Source organism: Macrobrachium nipponense, chromosome 26, assembly GCF_015104395.2.
Source record: "Macrobrachium nipponense isolate FS-2020 chromosome 26, ASM1510439v2, whole genome shotgun sequence".
Classification (NCBI taxonomy): Eukaryota; Metazoa; Arthropoda; class Malacostraca; order Decapoda; family Palaemonidae; genus Macrobrachium; species Macrobrachium nipponense.
In genome coordinates, this window is record NC_087215.1 from 74654652 (window position 1) to 74681501 (window position 26850).

A 26850-nucleotide genomic window follows, 5' to 3' on the forward strand; every position below is an offset into this window, starting at 1 on the left:
CCTGCCGCCCAGGGCAGGCCGGTAGATCACCTGACCTACCTGTAGCGAGTGGCGCGAAATTTGAATTTCTGTCGGGGACGACGGAGTCTTAGCTATGTATATATCTGACAGGTAAGTTGATTGTATGAAAAAAAGGTTTTACAGGTGCGTGCGTATCTGCAGGAGCAAGAGCGCGTGTCAGCGCGGGCCCACAAACAGGTTCTGAACACGCGTAAGTGCATGCAGGAGAATGCCTAGAGCCGCGCGTATTAGAACGCAAAAGCGCTGACGCTCTACAGGTGAAATTGCACAACTTGTTGCCTGTGTAGACGAAGAAGAGCGTTCCGAAGAAGGAGCACGTCTGGGGCGTGATACTTGAGACTGAGAGCGCCTGCTGGAGTGTTAAGAAAAACGCTCTGGTGATGCTCGTTGGCGCGCACGAACAGTAGGGCGTCTCGGTGAGCGCTTACTCTGTTGCTGAGGCAGCAGTGAAGCAGCGCGTTGGGTAACGCATGTCACAGGTGAGCCCTGTCTAATACATGACGCATGCGCAATCATGCATGCTGTCGGAGCGCGCATCAGTAAGTAGTTCTCGCTACGGTGTAGAAGGTGGGGGCGCGTTGACTCGTCATCCCTGAGAGGGAGACAGTTTCTCCGTGACCTCTCTAATGAAGGCTCCTGTGCACGTGCCGAAGCATCATGCACTGCAGGGGAGCGTTCAATTAGCGAAGCCGCCTGTGTGTGTACCGTAGCATCGCGCAGAGTAAATCTAAAAAATGCTCTTTGTGCGTTCTGCAGCATCGCACAAAACCGGGGAGCTTACGCGTGAAGGTCTGGTAGTTCTCGAAGGAGAGCGTGCATTAGCACGTCTCTGAGACAAGTCTTTACTACTTCTCTGAGTCACTGTTGGCTCTCAAAGAAGGTGTGTCAGGAGGAGTCCGAGGACCTCGTCCAGGGACAAGGCGAAGCTGCAGGGCCTGCATCCCCGAGGGCAGGCAGACAGGAGAAAGGACCTGGTCAGCGTCAAAAAGAGCCTCCGCAGGGGGAGGGCTCTGGGGGCTGCGTCGCAGAGGGAAGGGCGTCTTCCTTAACAGCACGGGAGGATGAGGCTGACTCCTCCGAGGAGGCTAAGGAGGAAAAGACAGCCCAAAGGAGTGCTGACAAGTCTCTCCTTCGACGGCAGGCCAGGAAGTCCCACCGAAGGCCACAAAACACAAAGGGCGTCGTCAACACATACTGAAAAACAAGGCTCATCCTTAGAAGGGCCAGGCCTTCCCGTTTCACCAGGGGAAACCAGCAGGTCTTGCTCTTTCAAAGGCTGGCCAGGAGTTGAATTGTCGCTCTTATAAAGCGATCTGAGAAGGGAGAAACGCCAACAAACATTGGCCTGTTGCTTGGCCTTAGTCATTCAACTGTTGCTACCATTATAAAAGATAAAAGAGCGCATCGTTGAACATGCGAAAGGATCTGCTCCTATGAAAGCAACAGTGATAACTAAGCAGCGTAGTGGTCTAATAATTGAAATGGAAAGGTTATTGGTGCTTTGGTTGGAAGACCAAAATCAACGGCGCATTCCAGTCAGCCTTATGGTGATTCAGGAGAAGGCGAAAGATTGTTTGAAGCGTTGAAAAAAGAAAAGGGGGAAGGAAGTGAAAGTGAAGAGTTTGTGGCTCAGGATCCCAACTTGGACAGGTTCACTAGGGTTTCCAGAGGCATCATGGATTTGATGCAGTGTTACAAGGAGATCTTGGATGAGAAGAGGTTGCTCTCTGTTCAGACTAACCTGGAGCAGTATTTTAAGAAGGTAGAGAGGCCTGCAAGAGATCCTGTACCCTCTACCTCAGCTACCTCTCCTAATCCAGACTCACCTGCCCCACAATCTCCAGCACCTTCTGTAGGTTCTGCCTCACCTCCAGACTCACCTGCCCCAGCATCTCCAGCACCACAGCTTCCTCTCCAGTGTGCAAGCCAACCAAATTAATAAAGGTAAGGAATTGTTCTCTCTTTGTTATTGATATTTACATTAAATCATGCAGTATTTTTTTATGTTCCGACTTACACTGAAAATCGTGTTACGACGCGTCTTAAGAACCGATCAACGTCGTAACTCGAGGACCCCCTGTATTGAATTTATGGGCTATCGAAGTATTGGCACCTCTTTTCCGCCTGTTTCTTTCCAAATCAATGGTGCTTAATATTGATTATCAACATGATCAATCCATTCACCACCCCAAACCTGTTATTACTCCTGAGGAGCAATCCGTCCATTAAGGGTTAATGGTCACACATCAACCATATGTCACTCCATTCGTCCCTTCCCATAACTCTTCCAGATGGGAGTTAGTATTGAGTAATGACTTTGCCTGGCAGAACAGTAACCTCTGACTTGTTGGATGTGCAACTAAGGGGTTTTTTCCCTCCAAAAAATTCAACTAGTTAGCATGACTGAATCTATTTAACACAAAGTGATGCTGCTTAAGATCAATGGGTTTGAAGTCTGTTTTCATGTATACAACATTGTTTTTCTCATACCTTTCCTTTAAAATACCATAATATTTGTTTATACGGAACATCTTGAAAAGTACAAAGTTATAAGTACATAAACACTAATTAAACTAAAACTTTTAGAAATACATACTTTTTGATTTTTAAATATGATATCAATATCCCCTTGTACAACTCCCTGGGGCAGATTGCCAATGAATGCTGTGAACGGAGGTTCGGTGGGCAAAGGCTTTCTTTGTCTGGTGCCACCGCTCCCTCCGTATCCTCGGCCACCATCATTGTACCTTCCTCCACCACTGCCGCCACTGCCACCGCCACCATTACTGCCACCATTTCCTCCTCCGCCTCCTCCTCCACCTCCTCCACCACCACCACCGCCACCACTTCCACCTGAGCGATAATTATTCCTGTGGATGGAAGAAACGACACATCAACAATTCGTAGTTCTTCACCGACTTTCAGAAATACTGTGAAGCAATTGTTTTCATAAAAATCTAATGCAAGCTACTGAATCTTAATAATCTAATACTATACAATTGCACAGTAAATAAGACTTCATTCTCTATTCATATCTGAACATTTTCTGGATGTTTATATGCTATTGTGACCTTTCTAAGATGGCAAATGAAATCAAAATCAATCCTACTTATTTCATACAAATGCATCACAAATACAAGAACTTTAACAAATTTACCCAAATTCTGTATTGTCAACCATAACACATTTGTTCAGATTCTGTACGCATTTTCAGCATTAACATATTTATCAATATTCTGTATATCTAGTGACTGGACAAACACTGTATTCCTCAACAACAATCATCCCACAATTATTGCACTTCTAACACCCATTCTATGAAATGATAAATGGGCAAGGATGTGGGCTGATTAAATGGGGAAAAACCTCACAGAATCTTCAACTTAAAAGATCTATTGATAATCTGAATACCTTGTCATTTCACTTAATTTTCTTTTAACAACAATCTTCTCATAATTACCTCAATTTGAACAACCTATCTTTACCTGGTAACAGAATTAAATGCCTAGCCTATTCCAGCTTCACCCAAAGAAGTTTCCATTGTGATAACAGTCAAAATAAACAACACTGCCCCATGCCATACACAAAATGAAATTTTCATTATTAAAATGAAGTTTTATTGTATACTTACCGAACAATTATAGAGCCGTGATTTCCACGAGCGGCAGGATACTAAATTCAAATTTAGCGCGTCGGCGTCGCCAACACTGGTGGTGATGACGTCATCTCCCTCCACTCGCGGGAGAACCAGGTACAACTGCCCAGGTGAATCCAATTCTTTCTGGCCCAGTACCGGTCCAACCTTAAGGGGTCTGGAGGGGGGCGGGTGGGTATAATCATAATTGTTCGGTAAGTATACAATAAAACTTCATTTTAATAATGAAAATTTCATTTTTATTGTAGTGTCTTACCGAACAATTATAGAGCTGATTACACATTTATGGGAAGGTGGGATTCAGTGGACCACTAGTATTTTTAAATGGTTACATTTATTGCAATACCAGTAAACACTCAAGGTGTCTGTTGTACCTTACCTTGTAAGAGAGCTACAGCAGACTGTTACTGCCTCTGGTCGGTGCTCTTCTTACTATTGTAGAGGAATTGGAATTTGACCAAAGTTAGCCTCTACAGGAGTGGAATCCTTCCGTAGTTCAAGCGAGTCAAGGCTGACTGACGGAGGATAGTAACAACAAAGATTGCCCTTGCCCTGGGCTAAGACCAGAAATTCAATCATACAAAACATTTGTCACCAACACCAGATTTAAAAACATATATACCCAACCATTGTAAAATCTGACCTAACAGACTGGTGAGTATCCCAGGTACTCAGTACCCCCAGCTTCCCTTGAACTCGACAACCTATTCAAGGTGAAAAGTTAGCATAGAGGTGACGACCCCTGTGCCGTTTCTCCCAACACCATGCCAGAAACCGCCACCGGACCTAACGTTTTACAATTCTCGAAAACCGTTTCTATTTCTTTGAGATAATGACTCGCAAAAACCGAATTCGATCTCCAGAACGTGCTCTGAAGAATCGAAGCTAAAGATAAATTCTTTCTGAATGCTAAAGAAGTTGCCACTGCTCTAACCTCGTGAGCTTTAAACTCTCAGAACGGAAAGATTGTCGTTCTCGGACTGCGAGTGAGCTTCCCTGATAAGCTCTCTAATAAAGAACGATATAGCATTCTTAGAAAGAGGACGAGAGGGATTTTGAACCGAGGTCCAGAGCTTAGAAGATTGTCCTCTAATACCCTTAGTGGCAAACAGATACTGACTTAATAGCCCTGACTGGACATAAGAGCCTTTCTTCCTCCTCATGTCCAACCAAATCAGATAAGTTCCTTACCACAAACTCCTCGGCCAAGGATTAGAAGGATTCTTCATTTTTGGCTAGAAAGGTCAAAGATACCGAAAATACAGCATTGCCTTGAGAGAAACCGACTCTTTTGTCTATAGCGTGCAATTCGCCGACACGCTTAGCAGAAGCTAGTGCAATAAGAAAAAGTGCCTTCTTAGTCAAGTTCCTGAGTGAAGCCGACTTCAAAGGCTCAAACGGTGGCCCCATGAGGAACTTAAGCACCACATCTAAGTTCCAAGTCACTGTATCTTGCGGGAGCTTAGTGGTTTCGAAAGACCTAATGAGGTCCGACAGATCTGAATTGGAGGAAATATCCAAACCTCGATGTCGAAAAACCGAAGAGAGCATGGCTCTATATCCTCTGATCGTCGAAGGAGCCAGTTTCTTAGAGTTCCTAAGAAATAGAAGAAAATCTGCTATTTCTGTTAAAGAGGTCGCAGAAGTAGAGACTTTAGCACTTCTACACCACTCTCTGAAGATTCTCCACTTCCCTTGATAGAGTTTGTTAGAAGACTCTCTCCTACAACGAGCGATAGCTTCTGCAGCTCTTCTTGAAAATCCTTTCGCTCTGACAAGATTTTTTTTTGCTTTTTTGGACAGTCTGAACCCTGTCAGAGCTAGAGCGGACAAGTTTTGGTGGAACCTCTTGAAGTGCGGCTGTTTGAGAAGCCACTTCTCTGGAGGAAGAAGTCTGGGGAAGTCTACTAACAACTGGAGAAGGTCCGGGAACCACTCTTTCCTGGGCCAAAAGGGAGCGATTAACGTTAGTGTTACATTGCTGTGCGACATGAACTTGTTCAGCACCTCTCTTATTAGACCGAACGGAGGGAATGCATAAGCTTCCAGACCCGACCAATCCAACAGCATTGCGTCCACCGACCAAGCTAGAGGATCTGGGACTGGAGAATAAGAGAGAGGAAGACGGTTGTTCCTTGATGTCGCGAACAGGTCTATTGATGGTCGTCCCCAAAGGCGCCAAAGTTTCTGACAAATCTTGTTGTCCAAAGTCCACTCCAGAGGTAACACTTGCTGTTGACGACTTAACTCGTCCGCCAGAACGTTCATCTTTCCCGGAACAAATCTCGGGACTAGCTGAACCTTCGCTTCGTTTGACCACAGGAGGAGATCCTTGGCTACTTCGTACAGAGAGAAAGACTGAGTCCCCCCTGTTTCCGCACGTACGAGAGAGCCGTGGAGTTGTCGGAATGCACTGCCACTACTCGACCTTCTACTAAACTCCGAAACTGTCTGAGCCCCAAGAAAATTGCTAACAGTTCCTTTACATTTATGTGGAACTTCTTCTCCTTCTCCGACCAAGCTCCTGAAGTCCGTTGATTTCCCAGTAGGGCTCCCCAACCTGTGTCCGATGCGTCGGAAAAGAACTGTAGGTTCGGGAGGATGGATCGTAAATCTAACCCTTCTTCCAACCTTGCTCGAGAGAGCCACCACCTTAGGTCCTCTTTTATTTGATCTGTGACAGGAAAGGTAATCGAGTCTTGGTTGGTGTCTTCCTGCACCAAGAGGCTCTCAGGAAAAAACAAACTGCAGAGGTCTCATGTGCAGTCTTCCCAACGTCACAAATTTCTCCACTGACGTCAATTTGCCCAGGAGCCTCATCCACTGATTGGCAGAACTTACCTTTTTGTCCAAGAACTCCTGAACTGTCTCCAGACAGCCTTGAACCCTCTTCGGGGACAGAAAAGCCCGAAAAACTTGAGCATTCAGAATCATCCCCAAATAAAGGATGCTCTGAGATGGAACCAACTGGGACTTCTGTTGTTGACCAGAATTCCTAACTTTCTGGCAAGATCCAGAGTTGTTCCAAGGTCCTTCATGCACCGACTCTCTGATTCCCGACCTTTGGAGAAGCCAATCGTCCAGATAGAGGGAGATTCTTACTCCTAATATGTGCAGCCAGCTTCCTATCGGGATAGAACCCTGGTGAAAACTTGAGGAGCGGTCGCTAGTCCGAAGCAAAGCGCCCGAAACTGAAACACCTTGCCTTCGAACATGAACCTCAGGTACTTCCGAGATTCGCGATGTATCGGAATGTGAAAATGATATTGTTATGATACAATAAAGTTTCATACATACTTACCTGGCAGATATATACATAGCTAAGACTCCGTCGTCCCCGACAGAAATTCAAATTTCGCGCCACTCGCTACAGGTAGGTCAGGTGATCTACCGGCCTGCCCTGGGCGGCAGGACTAGGAACCATCCCCGTTTTCTATCATATTTTCTCTCTTCCACCTGTCTCCTGCGGGAGGCTGGGTGGGCCTTTAATTGTATATATCTGCCAGGTAAGTATGTATGAAACTTTAAATTGTATCATAACAATATCATTTTCATACAATCAACTTACCTGTCAGATATATACATAGCTGATTGGCACCCTTCGGTGGAGGGTAAGAGACAGCTACTATATGGAATAGACAGGTAAACAACATATGTTGTAGGTATAAATAAAACCTTGGTTCCTACCTGATAGGTGGTAGACTTCGTGGTGTTTGCCCAGTAGTCTGCATCACCTCAAGAAACTTTAGCGAGATATATGATCTATGGCCAAGAGTTCTTGTGGGTCTGCCGATGGGTCTTATCCGCTTACTCGGCAGAGCCTAAAAGGACTTTGTCAATGGGTGCTGATCCACTTATATGACAATACACCTTATGAAGGAGCACACAACCAATCCCGACCACCTGATCCTAACCATATGTTAGAACTAAGGATTGTTCCGAGTTATCCCCGAACTCGTCACAACAACCGTAACTCAAAACCACTACGCACACATACATAATTTCAAAAAAAAAAATTATACTCATCTAATTAGATATGACAAGATTCTCTTACTGAACAACATAGACGGCCGCCCGTGCTAAACCAAGTCCTCCATTGTTCGAAGAGACTCCAGACCATATCCAAAAAGAAGAAAAAGTATATACTTTTAAGGATTGGTGTCGGCTCCCGTACCCAGAATCGTATCCGCCGATACGAAAGGACCTAGAGAAAAACATTTCTCATATGTCACACGAACGTCTTTCAAGTAATGAGATGCAAATACTGAGTTGCATCTCAAAATGTCGTATCTATGATGTTTTAAGCGACATATTCTTATGAAACGAGAGAGAACGTCGCTACAGCTCTCACTTCATGAGCTTTAACTCTCAACAGTTGTAACTGTTCGTCAGGACAGGACCTTATTGAGCGTCTGTAATGACGTTTCTCACAAAGAATGCCAGCGCATTCTTGGACATCAGTCTTGTGGGGTCTTTTACCGCGCACCAAAGACCTTGTCTAGAGCCTCCCATCTGATGCTTTCTCTGAAGGTAGAACTTCAGAGCTCTTACAGGGCATAGAGACCTCTCTGCTTCTCTGCCTACGAGACTCGATATCCTTTGACTTCGAATGACTTAGGCCAGGGATCGTTTGGGATTCTCGTTTTTTAGCTAAAAACAGGGTCTTAAACGAGCAAATAGCCGAGTCTCCCTTGAATCCTACTTTATCCTGCAGAGCATGTAATTCAACTAATTCTCTTTGCCGTAGCTAAAGATAATAGGAATAGGCATTTTCTGGTGATGTCTCTAAACGATGCCAGATGAGGAGGTTCGAATCTTTCAGATGAAAGAACTTGAGGACTACGTCTAGGTTCCAGTTCGAGGTTACCTCCCGGGTTCCTTCGACTTTGAAGTCTCAAATGACCTTATGAGATCGTGGAGATCTTTATTATCTGCCAGATCTAATCCTCTATTCCTGAAGACAGCAGAGAGCATACTTCTGTATCCCTTTATTGTGGATACAGCTAGATGAGGATTTTCTCTCAGGAATAGCAGGAAATCAGCAATTTCCGCTATAGAGGTAGTGGAGGAGGACAACTTCTTGGATCTACACCACCTTCTAAAAACCTCCCACTTCGATTGGTATACTTTCGTAGTGGAGGTTCTGCGTGCTCTCGCGATCGCGCTTGCCACTTCGCGAGAAAAGCCTCTCGCTCTGACAAGTCTTTCGATAGTCGAAAGGCAGTCAGAGCGAGAGAGGGGAGGTTTTGATGGTTACCTCTTGAAGTGTGGTTGTCTGAGAAGATCCGTCCTTCTTGGTAGGGATCTTGGAAAGTCTACGATCCACTCTACCACCTCCGTGAACCAATCTTGGGTCGGCCAAAAGGGGGCTATTAACGTCATCCTCGTCTCCTTTGACGCCACAAACTTTTTCATTACTAATCCCAGGATTTTGAATGGGGGAAAAGCATATACGTCTACTCGAGACCAATTTAACAGGAAGGCGTCTACCATAAGTGCTCTTGGATCTTCCACGACCGAGCAAAAGACTGGCAGCCTTTTGGAAATGAATGTGGCGAAGAGATCCACATGAGGTGTCCCCCACAGCGACCAGAGATCTAGACACACTTCCTCGTGTAGGGTCCACTCTGTATGAAGGACCTGGTTCCTCCTGCTGAGTCTGTCCGCCCTCACATTCTTACTCCCTGTACGAACCTTGTCAGAAGGGAGATGTTCCTGTGAGACGTCCAAAGCAATAGGTCTCTCGTCAGTTCGTAAAGGAACGAGGAGTGAGTCCCTCCCTGTTTTCGAATGTAGGCAAGTGCGGTGGTGTTGTCCACGTTTACTTGCACTACTTTGTTTGACACCAGAGGTTCTAGACTCTTCAAAGCCAGATGCACGGCGAAGAGCTCTTTGTTGCAGTTTATGTGCCAAGTCACCTGCGCTGGTTCCCAGGTGCCTGACACCTCTTCTGAGCCTAATGTCGCTCCCCAACCTTTCTCCGACGCGTCGGAGTACAACACTAGGTCTGGGTTCTGTGTTTTTAGAGAGATCCCTTTGTTCTCTTCCAGAGGGGGCAACCACCATTCCAGGTGCGATCTTATCTCCACTGGAATGGGTGGGAAATACGTCCGAAAGCTGTCCGGTTTTCCAGCTCCAAGACTTCTTGAGGAAGAATTGAAGCGGACGTAAATGCAGTCTTCCTAGTGGGAAGAATTGTTCCAGCGAGGAAAGGGTCCCTAGAAGGCTCAACCATTCCCTCGCCGACGTATGTTCCTTCCCTAAGAAGAGAGAGACTATCCGCAAACCTTTTGCGATTCTCTCTTGCGAAGGAAATACTCGAAAACCCCGAGAATCCATCCGAATCCCCAGATAGACTAGGTCCTGTCTGGGGGTCAGCTGAGACTTCTCGAGGTTCACGAGCAATCCCAACGCTTTGATCAAATCTAGAGTTAACTTTAGGTCCTCCAAGCACTGTCTCTCTGATCTGGCCCTGATGAGCCAGTCGTCCAGATACAGAGAGATATTTACTCCTTTGAGGTGAAGAAACCTCGCCACATTCTTCATCAGGCTTGTGAAGACCTGAGGAGCTGTGGACAGGCCGAAACACAAGGCTCTGAACTGAAAGATCCTTCCCCCCGTCATGAAACGGAGGTTACTTCTTCGATGAAGGTGGATCGGAACGTGAAAGTAGGCGTCCTGGAGATCTAGAGACACCATCCAATCTCCTTGTCGTAATGACGCTAGGACTGAAGCAGAAGTCTCCATGGAGAACTTTTCCTTCTGAACAAATTTGTTCAGAGAGCTGACGTCCAGTACTGGTCTCCAGCCTCCCGAGGCTTTCGCAACCAGAAAAAGGCGATTGTGTTAAAACCCCGGGGAGTTTTGATCCAGTACTAGTTCTATCGCTCTCTTGTCCCACAATTTCTTGCTTCTACCATCGATCGAAGAGTATCCCTCAGCACAGGATCCTTGTACTTGGCTGATAGTTCCCTTGGTATTGACGTTAGGGGAGGAGTGTTCAGGAAAGGGATACGATATCCCTTCCTTATGATAGCCAATGAAGACGCGTCTGCGTTTATCAGTGTCCAGGTCTCCACAAATCCCAGGAGCCTGGCACCTACTGGTGCTTGGAGGAGAGAAGCTTCATTTTCCCTTTTTAAAGGGACGAAAGGCAGACCTACCTCTCTTCTCCGGAGCCTTCCTTCTTGCGGGAGGTCTGGAGGTAGGACCACCTGCAGAAGCAGGCTTCTTCTTCCTTGCTGACTGCGTCAGAAGATCCTGAGTCGCCTTCTCAGTTAAAGAATGAGCAATGTCCTTCACTAACTGAGAAGGGAACAAAAAGTCAGACAAAGGCGAATACAGTAGCGCTGCCCTCTGAGCGTGTGAGACTGCCTTGGTTAAGAAGGCCCCATATACAGTCCTCTTCTTTAGAAGACCTGCTCCAAACAATGAGGAGATTTCAAAAGAGCCATCCTGTACCGCTTTGTCTATACAAGACAATATGCATAACAGGGCTTCAGGTTCGATTCCTTCCGAATCATGGGCTTTCTTGGACATCACCCCAAGACCAATCTAAGAAGTTGAAAACTTCCAATACATGAAAGAGTCCCTTGAGGAGATGGTCCAGTTCAGAAATTCCCCACGTAATTCGTGCCGAATTGAGACCTTGTCGAACGTGAGCGTCAACTAAGGTCGAAAAGTCTGCTTCCGACGTAGACGGGAGAGCAATACCCATATTCTCTCCCGTCTGATACCAAATGCCTCTTTTACCAGCTAATCTCGCTGGAGGCATGCAGAAGACTGTTCTCACTAAGTCTTTCTTAGACTTCATCCATGAGTCTAAGGATTGTAAGGCCCTCTTCATAGAAATGGTGGGCTTCATTTTGAGAAAAGACGAAGGCTTCTTCGTCTTAGCACTCGAAAAGAGAGAGCGCGGAGAAGGAGGAGCGGCAGGAGTCAACTCGTCTCCATACTCCTCAAGAAGCAAGGCAGTCAAAACCTTATAGTTCGACAGTCCTTCTCTTCCCTGATATTCATCATCCGAGTTTTCTTCCAACTCGGGATCTAAAAGAGTCTCCGCTCCCCTTTCCGTACGTTCCTCTTCTGGAGGAGACAAACTCCTAATAGGAGAGGGGCTAAGGGAATGATAATCTTTCCTCTTTCCCGCTTTAATAGCCTTGGAAGGCGCCACAAGCTCAGGCTTCTCTTGATAATTAGAAGACGCTTCCCGCTTGGATGACGCTTCCCGTTCGCCAAGCGTCCTGGCTGACGTCTCTCGCTTACTTGGCTGCTGACGTCTTGATGACGCCTCGCGCCTGGAAGACGCTCCGCTCTCCAAAGGCGTCCTACTTGGCGTCAAAATATTGGTCGGAGCGTCACGTCTACCAACAGTTTTTCAATGACGCTTCATGTCTAAAAAGACGGTCTTACGTCTCTCTGGCGTTACGAAACTTTCGTAAGCAACCGTTCTCGCTCTCGAACCCGAAGCTTCTGTAAGATGTTTAGAAGTTTCACGTCTGCATGACGCTTCTCGTTTAGCAGGGGAGAGAGGACGAGACTTCTTGATTGGAAGCGCCACGTCCTTCCTACGAGGCGCTAAAACTCCCACTAGAGAGGACAGTTGCTCTTGAACTGCCATAATTATTCTCCTTGACGCTTCTCCCACTTCCACTGCATGACGCCTTTCGTCATCACTCGGGGGAGAAGTAGGAAAGGGTACTTCTGGCGTACTCGTCAGGTGACGCTGACGCCACCTTCGCCTTCTTAATAGAAGAGGGAGCGTCATCTGAGAAACGCTCTGGGCTCGAATCTATTTCGGGTTCTTTCATATGACGCTTCAGAGGTCTCGACAAGTTCGACTCCTTCCACCCTCGTTTAGGTGAGGGAGAGGGAGAGGACGAGAAACACTCACGAAGGACGCTTTTCCTATAGCGCCCTTGAGCAGCCTGCCACGAAGCAGAGCTAGCTGAAGGGACGTCTGACCGTTTGGGGATTCCCCACGACCTCCTTAAGGCTTTCGACTTTCCTTCTCCTCTGGGCATGGGAGCTTGGAAGAGGTCTAGGCCTGGGAGCGTCGCAGGGACGATCAAACGCCCCCTCCACAACACTGGGAGAACTCACTTCACTGTAATGCTCACTTTCACTAGCCTTACCTTGCAAGTCCGCCATCTTGGACTTCATGTCTCTAATCGTAGCTTTCAGATTGGCGATTTCCGAGGCCGATTCCGAAAGTACACTTTGAGAATGAGATACATAGGGAGAATCTAAACCAGTAGGATTAGAATTATCAGTAAAGGCTCAATAGGCCTTGAACTCACCCTTTCAGACGTCTAACCCTATCCCTCTCTAACTTCTTCAAATAAGAAGTCAAAGTCTTCCACTCTTCTGCATTTAATCCCTCGCATTCATTACAGTATTATTAGCAGAAACACTGAAACCCCCTACATTTACGGCATACAGTGTGAGGATCAACCGAAGCTTTCGGTATCCTCACCTTGCAGCCTACATTCACACACATTCTCACACTCACATTTGAATCAGTACATACTGAGAAAAAATCCAAAAAAGCATTCCAAAAACAGTCCACAGTAGCGAATGCCAAAACACGATCCAGATACGTCACCAAAAAGCCGAGAAACGATGATCAAAGGATGAAATATGAATCTAAGTCAGGAGGTAATAGCAAACAATGTTGATACCACGGCGACAGAGAAAATATGATAGAAAACGGGATGGGTTCCTAGTCCTGCCGCCCAGGGCAGGCCGGTAGATCACCTGACCTACCTGTAGCGAGTGGCGCGAAATTTGAATTTCTGTCGGGGACGACGGAGTCTTAGCTATGTATATATCTGACAGGTAAGTTGATTGTATGAAAATAAGCGTCTTGCATGTCCAGAGAGACCATCCAATCCCCCTGTCTGATGGACTCCAGAACCGACCGAGTGGTCTCCAAATGAAATTTTGTTTTCTGGACATGCAAGTTCAGGGCGCTCACATCCAAAACCGGCCTCCAGCCCCCTGATGACTTGGGAACTACAAAAAGGCGATTGTAAAAGCCTGGAGGAAAATCCCCTTCTATCTGTTCTATCGCTTCTTTGAGAACAAGCGCTTCCACTTCTGCGGCTAGCGCCAGAAATTTGTCTGAGCCCGGAGAGTATGCCTGGAATGGAATTGGCCACAGGTTGAGAGCGAGGGAGTGAAACGAGAGGAATACGATAGCCGAACTTGAGTACTTGCACTACCCAGGCTTCTGCTCCTCTGTTTTCCCATTCCTCCCAAAACATAGCCAGCCTGGCTCCCACTGGTGCATGAAGAACCGAGCTTTCATTTGGAAGGTTTGTTAACCTGCCGAGGCCTTAGACTGAGGTCGCAAATTCGACTTCGGCCGAAAGAGCGCTTGGGTTTTCTCCCTCGAAAAGGCACTTGGGCCAGAGGAGAAACCGAAGGAACAGTCTCCACAGGAGCTTTAGGTCTCTTAGTAGACTGTGCCAGTAAATCCGAAGTAGATTTCTTATCTAGCGCAGACGAAATTGACAACACTACATCGTCTGGAAAGAGGTTATCTTTCACAAACGGAGCAAACAAGAGAGCAGACTTCTGTTGGGGAAGTAGTAACCCTTTTAGAGCAAAGGAGCACCAAAGTTGCCTTTCTTCTAAGGGTACCAAAGGCGATGAGCGAAGCTAAACTCATCACATCCATCCCTAATGGATTTGTACCGCACAGGAGGACAGAACACCAATCCAATCCTCCGCTAAACTCCTGAGAAAGAGAAGGACAATCTTCGATCTTGGCCGCTAAAGCGCCAATAGTCCAATCAAGGAAGCTAAAGACTTCCAAAAGTTTAAATTGATTCTTTACAACGTGGTCCAACTCAGGCGCTGTAAAGAAAACTTTCGCTGCGGCGAAAGCAGATCTCTAGAGGAGTCGATTAAACTGGAGAAGTCTCCCTGGGAGGAGGCAGAAACTCCCAGAGAAGGAGCTTCCCCAGTTACATAAAACCTATACCTCTTGCGAAGCAACTTAGAGGGAGGGTAAGCAAAAAGAGCCTTCCCTAAGTCTCTTTTTCATAGACTCCATTTTTCAGTCTCTTTCAACGAATGTCTAACCGCTTTAGATAGAACAAGTTTTGGGAGGAGAGGGTCTGAAGTTTCCTCCTCATCAAAAAAGTCGAAGTTGGGGAGCGCGGAGCCGCTTTCTCAAAATAATCTGGATAAGATACCAGAAGAAATCTAAGGAGACGTGAATAACACGAGAGGTGATGAGAATCCTCCTCCTCTACTTCTTCTTCATTCTCCGATACCGCCGAAGAAGTAGACGGAACTACAACCGGATCTGAAGGTTTCGAACCACCCTTGGACTCATTCATCCAGTTGGTTAACATCTCTAATTGCTTGCGCAAAGGTGCCAGAGACGAATCAAAAACAGTTAACGTAGGCTTGGAAGAGCCTAAATGTTCAGCAGGAGGCGGAAAAAAACTACTTGCGCCTCGCTCGGAGCCGCCGAAATTCGAGGCGAAACAGGCGCATCAGGCGTAACAGACGAAAAAGCGCCCAAAGAAACACCCTTAGAACTGCTAGCTACAGCGCTAAAACCACAATCTCTACTAGTAGATGGAGCCGAAAAAGGCACAGATTGAGGCGACGAACGAGCTGCTAACGGCCGCGGCGCAACCCTACTCTCAGGCTCCTTATACCGCTTGACTGGAGGAGGCGAAGAATCGGCGCCTGAACGCCTCTTTAAGGACGCGAAACGGCGAATCTCGCCAAGAGCGCCGCGCGACCGGAGACGAATCGCTTGAATCATTCGAAAGGCGTCTGACCGCAACACCTTTCCAACGCTTAAACCGAGCCCTGTTGAGGCGCAACAGGCTCAACAAGAGAGGCGCCTGTCTGTGGCAAATCCCGATCGACTCCCTTGGACTTCCGTATGTCTTCTCCCCGGTGCGGGGGAGCTGGACAGTGACCTTTGTCTAGGAGACGTGTCAGGACAGACAGACACACCCTCAACTACACTCTTACCTGAAAGCCGCTTTCTCCAAAAACGTCTTAACTGAATTACCAAGTTGCAAAACCGTATTCGCTAGTATCGAAAATTTCTGATCTAACCTCGATTCCAGACTGGCAATGGTGTCGGAAGAAACTACACGGGAAGCCGGAGAAGTGGGATTAGTAGGAGGAATAGGAGGTGTAGTTAAAGGAGACATAACAATTTGAGGAGAAACAGAAGGAACGGAAGCATCGCAAGACGAAGCAGAGCTAAGTCTACTTTCCCTAAGCGCTGCTTTTCTAATTCTGTCTTTAGCTAATTTCTCCGAGTATGAACTAAAAAACTTCCATTGAGAATCAGTCCAATCACTACACTCGTTACATGTTCGATCTGCTGAACAAACCTGTCCCCTACACTTAACACATTTAGTGTGAGAATCATATTCTAACTTGGATAATCTAGTTTTACATCCTGAGATGCAAAACCTAACTCCCGACGGACTAGAATCCGACATGGCAACGCCTAAATAAAAAGCAAAATAACAATAACGCCAAAAAAGAGTACTTCACCAATTCCGAAGATCAATTCCACAAGAAAAAAAAAAAAAAGCGAAGCAAAGTCATCCAACCGCACCGACCACCGATGTTCACCGGACGCCGGCAGGAAAAGAATTGGATTCACCTGGGCAGTTGTACCTGGTTCTCCCGCGAGTGGAGGGAGATGACGTCATCACCACCAGTGTGGCGACGACGCCGACGCGCTAAAATTTGAATTTATATCCTGCCGCTCGTGGAAATCACGGCTCTATAATTGTTCGGTAAGACACTACAATAAAACAATACATTACAACCATGTGCTCAATTCTGAACATAATCACTACAAAAAGTTTGACTCTACAATAAGCATTTGCACATCATCTTACATTACTATGGTGTAGCAGACCAAACAGTAACCTTCAAAAGAAGGTAGTAAATAACCAGCGGTGACTAACACAAAAAATCAGCTGGGGCAATGCCACCATCTGTTCAGGTTCTCTCACCTCTTATGTTAGTTATCTCTTATCAGATTAAAAAATTATCTGTACTTACAACACACGCAATTTACCACACAATGACCAAGAATATTAGTGTGATAGCGCAAGGAAATACACTTGTAAACGATAAACAATACCTGTTCAAGACCTGGCTTTTCAATATGTGACGACTATCTTCATCCTTTGAAAAACTGGATTTTTTCTGATTTTTGCTTCTAAATATCTAAGCTATTGAAGTTCCTCTCTGTCCAACAGCCACTCTTCAACACTTTTCAGTAACTGCCTGTTGCTATTTTTAAGGCAATATCTAGCAACCTTCCTCACAACCCTCTTGTTAAACAAAATAATCTTTATCCAAGCAAAGGAAGTTTTATGGTACCAAATTGTTCAAATGTGCTAAAATCATTTTTAACCAGAGAAGGCAGAATTCATGAGTTACCTATGACAAGAAATTGAGGCCAAATTTTAAGCTAATGTAAAGTATCTGGGCCTTTAATCATGGGAAACAATGCCCTACTACACCATACTACTTTAAAATATTTTTGCAGTTACTGTAGTTTACTGACCTAAATTATTGATTATAAATCCTAAATGGCAACTACAATAAGAATGTGGGTGGGCAGTGCCAAAGTTTCCCCCAGTAACCCTCTCTCAAGTATGTTTACTGTATGCACAACTTTTGAGTAGAAACTATGCACAGTGACAATTAGACATTATGCACACACCATATAATGGTGATATGTTTCAATCTTAATCCTCCCAATGTAATCAAAAGTTGATAAGTCTGCATATGAACACTATGCAGTACCTTGAATTCAGACATTTTCTCCTTCACCACCAGTATTGCATTGTACTTCTTGCCTTGAGGTTTGAAGGCATAAGGCTGAAAACATTATCCTCTTGTCCCATTCCCACCCTGGTTACCGACTTTCAGCCAAGATATAATTTTTGGAGTATTCATTAATGCAAGGTGGATGAAGAGATGTTTAACATCTGTAACTGAGAACACATCAACTTCTACATTAACACTTCCTAGCTACATTCAAGGCAACCATTGTTAAACTGATGAAATTCATGAAAACTGGAAGGAGTATTATAGCATAATGAAAACTGGAAGGAGTATTACAGTGTAATGAAAACTGGAAGGAGTATTACAGCGTAATGAAAACTGGAAGGAGTATTACGTACAGCGTAATGAAAACTGGAAGGAGTATTACAGCGTAATGAAAACTGGAAGGAGTATTACAGCGTAATGAAAACTGGAAGCAGTATTACAGCGTAATGAAAACTGGAAGGAGTATTACAGCGTAATGAAAACTGGGAGGAGTATTACAGTATATTAACATAAGAATTAATTTGAACTGGTTAAAAGCATTAAGTAATCAATAACAAAAATGCAAACAAGATTGCATAAGCACTCTAAAATGGCCCATATATGCTAAAAGCCAATACTATGTATTGATAACCAATCCTGGCTACTGTTAAGAATTTACTAAATGGAAAATAAAATCAATGGCTAGGGACTTTGAAAAGGACACACCCATTTACATTTATATTTGTAAATAAATACCTACCTTCGGCAGATCTAGGGTACTTATCCGTGGCGGCCTTGACTATGGCAGTTGCAGTTTTTCTAAGCAGTTTTACCTACTGAACAAGAATTTTAAGTAATATTTATTCGGACAACTGTAATTAACCCCCCCGGGGCCAGTAATAAACACGGCGAAATACATTGGACGCCCCAATCCCTAGTGGATGTCGTATCTGCGGTTACGTGCCTTGCAGTCTGCGCAGACTGCTTCTGTAGAAATACCCTACCTTCTTATTCAGTTGCCCCATAGAGGCGTGGAAAAATGCCAAAACGACCTTCAATCCACAATTTACATTACCTAATTCTACGTTGGCTAAGTACTGAAATATTGTATTGCAGGAATGCAACCTTGATTTAATTAATCAAAGGGGAAGTCTCAAAGTATTTTAGAGGGGTGCAAACTACTCTACTTTAATTTGGAGTGCTGAGTTCTACTTGACAGGGACACACTTATGCTAACTTGCCCTAGTGTGTCATAAATAATAAGAGTAAAATACTATAGTAATCTTGTCCAAACAAAACAATGCACTCTAGGACTTAACTCTCCAACCCTTTATCATTGCAGATCACATTCCTTACCTTAAAGTTGGCCAAATTGCTTCGTGAAGCGAGACATTTATTACTTGCAATACCTACATATGGATGAGTAACTCATAGCTATCCCCCTCATCCTAGGCAACTCTTACACAGAAGCATCCACAAAATCACCAGGAAAATTTGTGAAGCTTTTAATGGCTTTAAGATACCTATATAATGCATCACATATGAAAAGAAAAAGACTACTTAGCCTTTAAGGATGGCAAAACTTACTTACCTTTTGTATTTCTTACGGTTTATGAATACACAATTTTACAAAATTAAGGCAGTCAAGCCATGCACTGGGTACTTCCAGCACTTGAGATTGTAAAGATACTTTCAGCCATTCAGTGCTTAAGATTGTAGAGATGGAGTGGGAGAGGATATTAGATATAGAAAATAAATGGATGTAGTCAGTTTGACAGGTTGGGCACCAAGACTGAAGATGATAGCAGGGATGGGTGTAAAGTCAAATGCTAAAAAGGGGGTGGTCACCTAGGGGGTGAAGGGATATTGCAGACACCCTTTAGTAATGCCTACAGTACACCACATGATGTGCACTGATGGCACCAACGCCCCCCTGAGGAGAGTTCCTTATAAAAAATAAAATAGATAAATAGCACCAGAAGGAATGACTGAACTCCCTTTAATTATGCTACCATGAGCATGTGTTCAGTAAACAAACATTCCTTGCAGGACCCTACACTTGAGTTGGGTTAGGTAATCAGCTGAGGACAATTAAATTTTAATTTCCAGCCAAAAATACAATGCTGGTCTATATCCAATGTCAGTGACTTTCATTTGTTCAATTTGTTCATTATTGAACACTGGCCAAATCTGGGAGATGATAATCACTTTTAGCATAAGTGGGATATTCCGGAGTTTTTATGGGAGCTTTCAACTAATTTAAAACTATAATACATGCAAAAATACCTGAACATTTACACTTCTCATTTCTCATGTGTTTCATCAATTAAACAGTGGCTGCCTTTCTTTTATATTAATGTATTACATATTTATCCACATGGCAGTAAGATAACCCCTCCTACTAATAAATGACTCATCTAAAACAACCAGACAGCTAGAAAGTCAATACTCTGGATTGGGAATGGGCAAGAGAAAATCTCTCTCTCCTCCAGGTAAGGAATAATGCTAGTGGTCAAATGGGGCAAGGGGGCCGTCATCCATTGCAGCTTGCCATACCATGTACGTACACAGTACAGTATTTCACTTTATATGATTTATAAAAATCTCTCTCTCCTCCTCCAGGTAAGGAATAATGCATGGTCAGATGGGACAAGGAGGAGGAATCATCCATTGTAGCTTGCCATACCATGTACACACACAATACAGTGATTCACTTTATATGATTTGTGGTGCTCTAGACTAAGGATGGAGGCTCTTGGCCTGGTAGGGACTTGGTGCCCTGGGTACAGGATTTCCATGGATTACAAACTACCTGGCGATCCTTTTTGGACTGTGGATAAATGCTTTTTCTGAATCAACCATGTTACAATTTACCAATATTATTATCAGTGTTCGTTTTCCCCAACCCACAAATTTTCTCACTGGTATCCTCAATAATTGCTGGGCAAAAGGAGAGGAAAAATACAAAAATAAATAAAAAAAGGGGGCAAATTCTTATAAATATCACTAGAAGTTGATGAATTACATGATCCATATTTTTGGCTTAAAATAAAAAATTATTGGCCAAGGTGCTGAAGAGTGGTGCATGCTAATTCTGCTGGTCATAGTAGCTAACTTGAAAGCATAACCAAGTATTCCAAAAGGATACATACATCCCCACCTTAACTTCAACTGGGTGGGGGGGGGGGGGGAGTGTGGGGGGGGAGGGGGTGGATGCCATGACCTAGTCATGGGTGTAGACCACCCACCTGCCTCCCCAAAATGTGCATGAAACTCTTCCATCGTACTACCCAAATCTGATTACAAACGTGAACCTCATGTTTTCAAACTGCTTGTCACATGGTTTTACCCCATATTGCACCATACCTTGCCCATCTGAGAAATTCATTTGTTTTTACATTTTTTTTACATTTTACCATTCTTACCTACTTTCCTACAATACTGTAGCCTAAATTCTTGGGATTTGTAAAAAAAACAATGATCTGCACAAATAAAAGGTTATAATGGTCAGAGTTGCATAAACAACAAAAGCATTTAAAAAATAGCCTAGCCTAAGTGTATATGGTTGATGAATGGTGGAATTTTAATCATAATCCACAGGAATGAAACTTCATTGTAAGACTTACATAACAATTACCCCAACACGACATCACCCCAGCTGAAGCCATAACATTACCGCTGCCCACATGGCTCGAGAATGCCTGAACCTATGTAATACCCAATGAAATTAAGCCAAGAAAAGTGTATTTCGACAACTGAAGTGAAAAATTCAAACTACGACAACACAGGCAATTCTAAGCGGTCTCAACCAGCAGCCTGGACGACGAAATTCGGCGAGGCCCAGGGAGGAGGGTCATGGTCGAGCAAGAATGTAAACAACCGCAGACGTAAAATACGGCAACCTAGGCTAAGCAAACCACTCGTCAAGAATAAGAAGCTGGAATGCGGATATTCAAAAATACCTTATCCAGAAAAGAGGCAATCTGACGCGAGGTAGGGGACAAAAAGTACGTGAACACGACGGCCCTGACGGTTAAATGTGTTAAAAGCCTTCAAATACGTGACAACCTGCATTATTTCATTCACAAGTTCGCTCTACGGCGCCAACACACAAGTCAATTTCACCGACTTTCCCTGAGCATATGAAGGACAATTAGAGATTGTCAGTCTATCTGGCATTAGTTCAATGGTTCGTAATTCTTTTCATTACCTGAAAGGAATGGGTAACTGACATACTCACATGTCTTCGTTAGAGTTTTCAATCTTACCGGGAGTAGTATTCTTCCGAGATACCTGCCATGTTGGTTTGGAGTCCATAGCATGGCGAGACTACTCGAAAATGATACACATATTTAGCAGAATTTTATTTTCTTAAAATTTTACACACTACGTAGGTAAACAAAAGAACGATAAGAAATATTTTTTTAGAATTATCTAAATTGATTCTGTATATAAAATAATTCTATGTTCTTCAAAATTAGATAATAAAATATGATCGAATGTAAACAAATCTTTCGATTACTTTTGAGCCACTTAGTTATGGCGGCCCCCAGTGCCAACGTGAAACGCTATTCCTCTCTTCGAGAGATTTAGAGTTTAGAATCAAATTGGGTCTAAAGTTTGGTGTTTATTAAGTTAGTATTTGACTATCGTACTTAGTGAGCAGACATGAAGGCCGAAAAGAAGGTTATTGAGCAGAATGTAACTACGGAAAACCGGGCGAAGGTTCGCAATGTTCCTCGCCATGTTCTGGACGCATTTGAGAATTTGGTCCCTGATGATCCTGCCGGCCAGGCAAAAGCTTCAGTTGTCATTTTAAAACACGCTGATCAGCTTTTGGCTACTCAGTCCGTAAGTATACATTGTCTCGCATCTAATGCCGATCCCTTTCAAGTGTTTTCTATCCAGTCAATCTAGGTTAGGCTATGCAATCCCAGAATGACTACCTTGGCCCTGTGGTCTCATTCCTATTTAGGGTACCTAAGCACTGCTGTGCGGACAGGTGGACACCTGTATCCGCTGCGCGGTTACTTTCCTGAAAAATAAATTTAAAACTTCCAGTATCCCGAATTAGACGCCAGTCCTAACACAACCAGCATGGAAGCAACACCTTGACACCTCTAGGGTAATAACCATGTGGACTACCTGGGCCAATCTTGCCTCTTTGTTGACTCACCTTCCAGAAAAAGTACTTTAACACATGCTGATACCGGAGATGGACACCAGCCACGAGTCATTGGTCATGGAAGCAACACCTTGAGACCTCTAGGGGGAAACATCACAACAGGCCAACCCTCATCACGGTAGACGGGTCTTATTCACTCGATATTTAATTGGTGAAACATGAATACAATTGCAACTCTAAGCATACCATTTAAAAGACTGAAGTTTCGTCAACATATTGTGATATATGAAAGCCCCATACGAACTAAAATAAGCATGTGAGCTCTTCGTAAAATATGTTTTCAAGGCAGTTTTGAAATCCAATATGGCGGCTACGTTTTTCATGGACGGTTCTCATCAGTGACGGCCACCATCTTTCCCCAGCCTTCCCAGCACTCATTTGAACAATGTTAGCGTATGTATGTAACGTTTATTGATCTTACTCAAGATTGCAGTTGTAATCAGCACAATAAAACAACATTTGTTCATGAAACTTACCTGTCAGATATATATATAGCTGTATTCTCCGACGTCCGACAGAATTTCAAAACTCCCGGCACACGCAGTGGGCGCGCCAGGTGTAGTACCCATTCCCGCCGCTGGGAGGCGGATATCAGGAATCATTCCTTCCGCACATTTTCTATTCAGATTTTTCTCTGTCGCGGTAGTGAAAACACCTGTTTCCACTACCTCCGCCTAGGATTTTGAAACTTCATTAGCCGCTTAAGTATCCTACTTATTTTTTTTTTTTTTGAATGATTGACTTGGATTTGTGGCTAGGCATACGCTATCATAAATTAATTAAAATTTTTTCATTGCATTATGATGTCTGAATCTAGTTAGCCTAGTTTCAGAAACTTGTTGTCTGCAACGGGTAAGGGTGGGAGGCTACCGAAACCTTCGGTAGACACTCGCTTAGTATACATGATGTTTACATGTTTTCTTTGTTGAAAGATCAATGTAATTAGTGTAAATGTTGACTGAATTCCGAAAGAGACGTATGATTCGTATGTACGCAAATTTAGAGCGTGATAGAATCAGGAGGTCTTCCTCCACAGTAACAGAAGTTAGGATAATGAACCTACTAACCTCCAGTAGACTTTATTTTGCCTAACCCTGTGGTATGGCTTACGGGCCTAGAGGAAGTTCTGTGAGACGTAATGCCCTTTCTATTATGGTGGATTACATCAAGTAAGCTTGAAAAAGTGCTCGCTCTCCAATCAGTGTTGTGAGTGTAGTGATGTTGATTTTGCCCCTAGTGTTGTGGAGGGGGCGTCAGATCGGCCTTATAATGCCTCTAGGTCTAGACCTCTGTCGGACTCCCAGAACACAGGGAGAGGGCATGTCGAAAGCCGAAGGAGGGTTACGAGGAACCCCCACCGATCTGGCGTCCCTTCGGCAAGACCTGAAGACGCTTCTCAGGCTGCCAAAGATCGTGCACGGTGCACGAATCCTGAAGGATTGCTTCTCGTCCTCTGAGGCGTCCCTCCCCGTACAGGGTTTGGAGCTCTCGAAGGACTCGCGCCCTTTAAATAGAAGCTTATTGGAGGAGGCGCTTCACGTCCTCTCTCTATTGTCGTGCGATTGTAATCGCCGCCTTAACAATTTGACGACTTTCCAACACATGGGAGAAAGAAGAAGGAAATAGGAAGAACGCTGTTAAGCGCCCAGATCGCCTTATCTCACTTACTGTGAAAAGGAAGAAGGCGTACCCTAAGGCGTCCTTTTTGAGTGCGTTTCTGGAAGTGTCGATGAGCGTGACAGAGACGCAAGATGTCGCACAAAGCGCCGCCGTCTCTGTCAGGAGTTGCGAACGTCCATAATACTCGTCCGGACGACGATCACCGTACATCGGCTTATGACTAGCACGCTTCATGAGCGGCGCTCCCCTTGAAGGCAGGACGCTTTTGAGGACGCTTTTGGGACGCCTCCGTGATTTGATAAGCAACAGTCATGTCGAAGGTTTTTTACCAAGACGTGCAGGGAGAAACTTGGTTCTTAATAAGAATCTTATCGACGTTTGGGTATGATGGCGGATAGGAAATATCTACTTCCTTCCGTAAACCCTAGAGATGAACAGGAATTCTGTCTCTTCCCCGCGATTTATGAGGAAATTACGAAGATTTAAAGAGTTCCTGGATTAACTTCCTTACTTAAGGAAATATTATTCTCTTTCTATCTGCCTCGGCAGAAGAAGGTAGTAGAGTATCTGCTGTATGATAATACGATACGGTCAAATCATAAGCACATACCGTAGTTACTTCTTTGCTGTGCAACTCTATTACCAGTATCCTTACAGGACTTTCCTAGGAAGGACTACGCTTAAAGGGATTGTTATGACAATACCTAATTAGCTTCTAGATTTATCGAAGTCTTGTTTCGCTTAAATATACATTAATAAGAACTTCCTGAAGTTCGATAATAATTTTATAAGATTCCTTTATTGAATGGAGTAGCTGGCAACTCTGGAAGAGTAAGGCCAGACAGCTAACGGAGGGGGCTGCTATCGCTTAGACCAACGCAGTAACCAGCTATTGCTCAGTCATGAGAGGTCGGTCCTGCGGGATGGAATGACTAACCGTACTCTCCCCTACAATCGCGGTCTTAGCGCCTCGGATTGAGGGGATAGTTAAGCAAACATAAATAAAATATTGTCTGCCTTTTGCTAAGATACGTTTCAATAAGAAAGATATTCCAGCCTTTCAATGCTGATTACCGTAGGTAAACATTATTAAAGGAATCTAACGCAGCAGAACACTATATATTATATAATGTTCTCATGCTTACGAAAGCATGGCTTATTAGAGTACATGCTTAGTGAGAAGATGAATGTAGTAGAGAATTCACTTTTAAGTCTACGGTATGGTCAAGTCTTATGGCCTTTCATGCATCAGGGCGCTCGACAAGATCCTCTCTGAGATGCCCTTGGTGTTCTAGGCACCAATACGCCTCGGTAACTCTCTCGCGAGGACGTCTCTTGAAGATGCTCAACGTCCTACGCATTGAGACGTGAAGGAAAGCTTTTGCCGATGCTCGACGTCCTACAGAGAGACGCTCATCAGGACGCTCTGGAAGACGCTCGACGTCATAAACATTGATAAGCTTTTGGAAGACGCTCGATGTCTTACACATCTGGACGCTCGCCAGGACGCTAGCGAGGACCGCTGCCAGGACGCTAGCGAGGACGCTCGCCAGGACGCTAGCGAGGACGCTCGCCAGGACGCTAGCGAGGACGCTTTTGAAGACGCTCGGCATCCTACACGTCATGACGCTCGGTAGGAGCACTGGCCAGGACGTTCTTCAGAACGATAGGCGTCCTACGCATCAAGACCGTTCGGCAGGATTCCTGCAAGAACGCTCTTCAAGAGGGCGTCGTCGAAGTAGAGGAAGGAGTTTGGTCTCGTCAAGATGTCTACTTCGCTTTCTACGAAGGGAGCGTTCATAGAATCCATCACTTGATGAATTCCAGAAAACTGTAAGCAGATTTCGGTGTCATAAAACGCCTCGTCTGCTTTCGGGATTGCGCTGCCGAAGGGGAACATTAAGGTCCTTCCTGTGTCGTAAGCCCAGTCTCTGATTAGGAATCTTGCCCCTTCCTCGATTTCTGCGGGAATCGGGAAAACTATATGCTCGAATTCCTGGATTACTTTCTGGTCATGTAAATGGGTTAGTTCTCATTGACAAAGATCTTCATAACATTTTATCGCTTAAGCGGATAAGCTCTCATTAACAAAATTCGAGAGAGCTCTCATTCATTGTAGAGAGAATTTTATGTTCAAGTGACTACAATACTTACGTATTTTATCTTTGCGTCATATTACTAATGTAGGGTTCAAGTCATATACGCATATCATGGTTACCTCTACAGATGGCAACGAAAGACGGTTATTGTAAATGTATTTAATCGGTCCTTCCTGCAAACTTCCAGGAGTTTCCGCTGTAAGGACAACGCTAAAGGTATTGTTACAACAACACTAACTCAGCGTCGGCATCTAGCGAATTTATTTTGTTTCGCTTAAATATGCCTGCTTGAGAATTTCCTTATCGATAATAGTAACAAACCTATTCCTTCGTAGAAGAGAGTAAGCTGGTAACTCAGGCAGAATAATGCGAGACGAGAGGTTTGCTGTCATTGTGGATGACGCAGTATATTTAATCGTACTCCAGGCAACTTTCCAGGAGTTTCCGATTTAACA

General features: G+C 44.5%; 2 protein-coding genes across 5 annotated transcripts in view; one reads left to right on the forward strand and one right to left on the reverse strand.

Moving 5' to 3' along the window:
• Nucleotides 1-21823, reverse strand: part of LOC135200442 (eukaryotic translation initiation factor 4H-like) — a 63958-nt gene extending 42135 nt beyond the window's left edge. The window contains exons 1-2 of one of the 4 annotated variants that reach the window (XM_064229077.1): nt 21732-21823; nt 2618-2891 (exon numbers count right to left, since the gene is read on the reverse strand). In XM_064229077.1, coding sequence (XP_064085147.1) covers nt 2618-2891; nt 21732-21808 — 351 coding nt within the window. In that variant the 5' untranslated portion in view covers nt 21809-21823. Of the gene's footprint in view, nt 1-2617; nt 2892-16566; nt 16584-21117; nt 21135-21731 lie in introns of those variants that run through there. The other 3 variants (XM_064229078.1, XM_064229080.1, XM_064229079.1) reach the window with 3 other exon arrangements.
• Nucleotides 21824-22006: 183 nt separating this feature from the next.
• The window catches only part of LOC135200440 (myb-binding protein 1A-like protein), a 92473-nt gene continuing 87629 nt past the window's right edge, over nt 22007-26850 (forward strand). Inside the window, exon 1 of the mRNA XM_064229076.1 lies at nt 22007-22342. Coding sequence (XP_064085146.1) covers nt 22160-22342 — 183 coding nt within the window. The 5' untranslated portion in view covers nt 22007-22159. The remainder of the gene's footprint in view (nt 22343-26850) is intronic.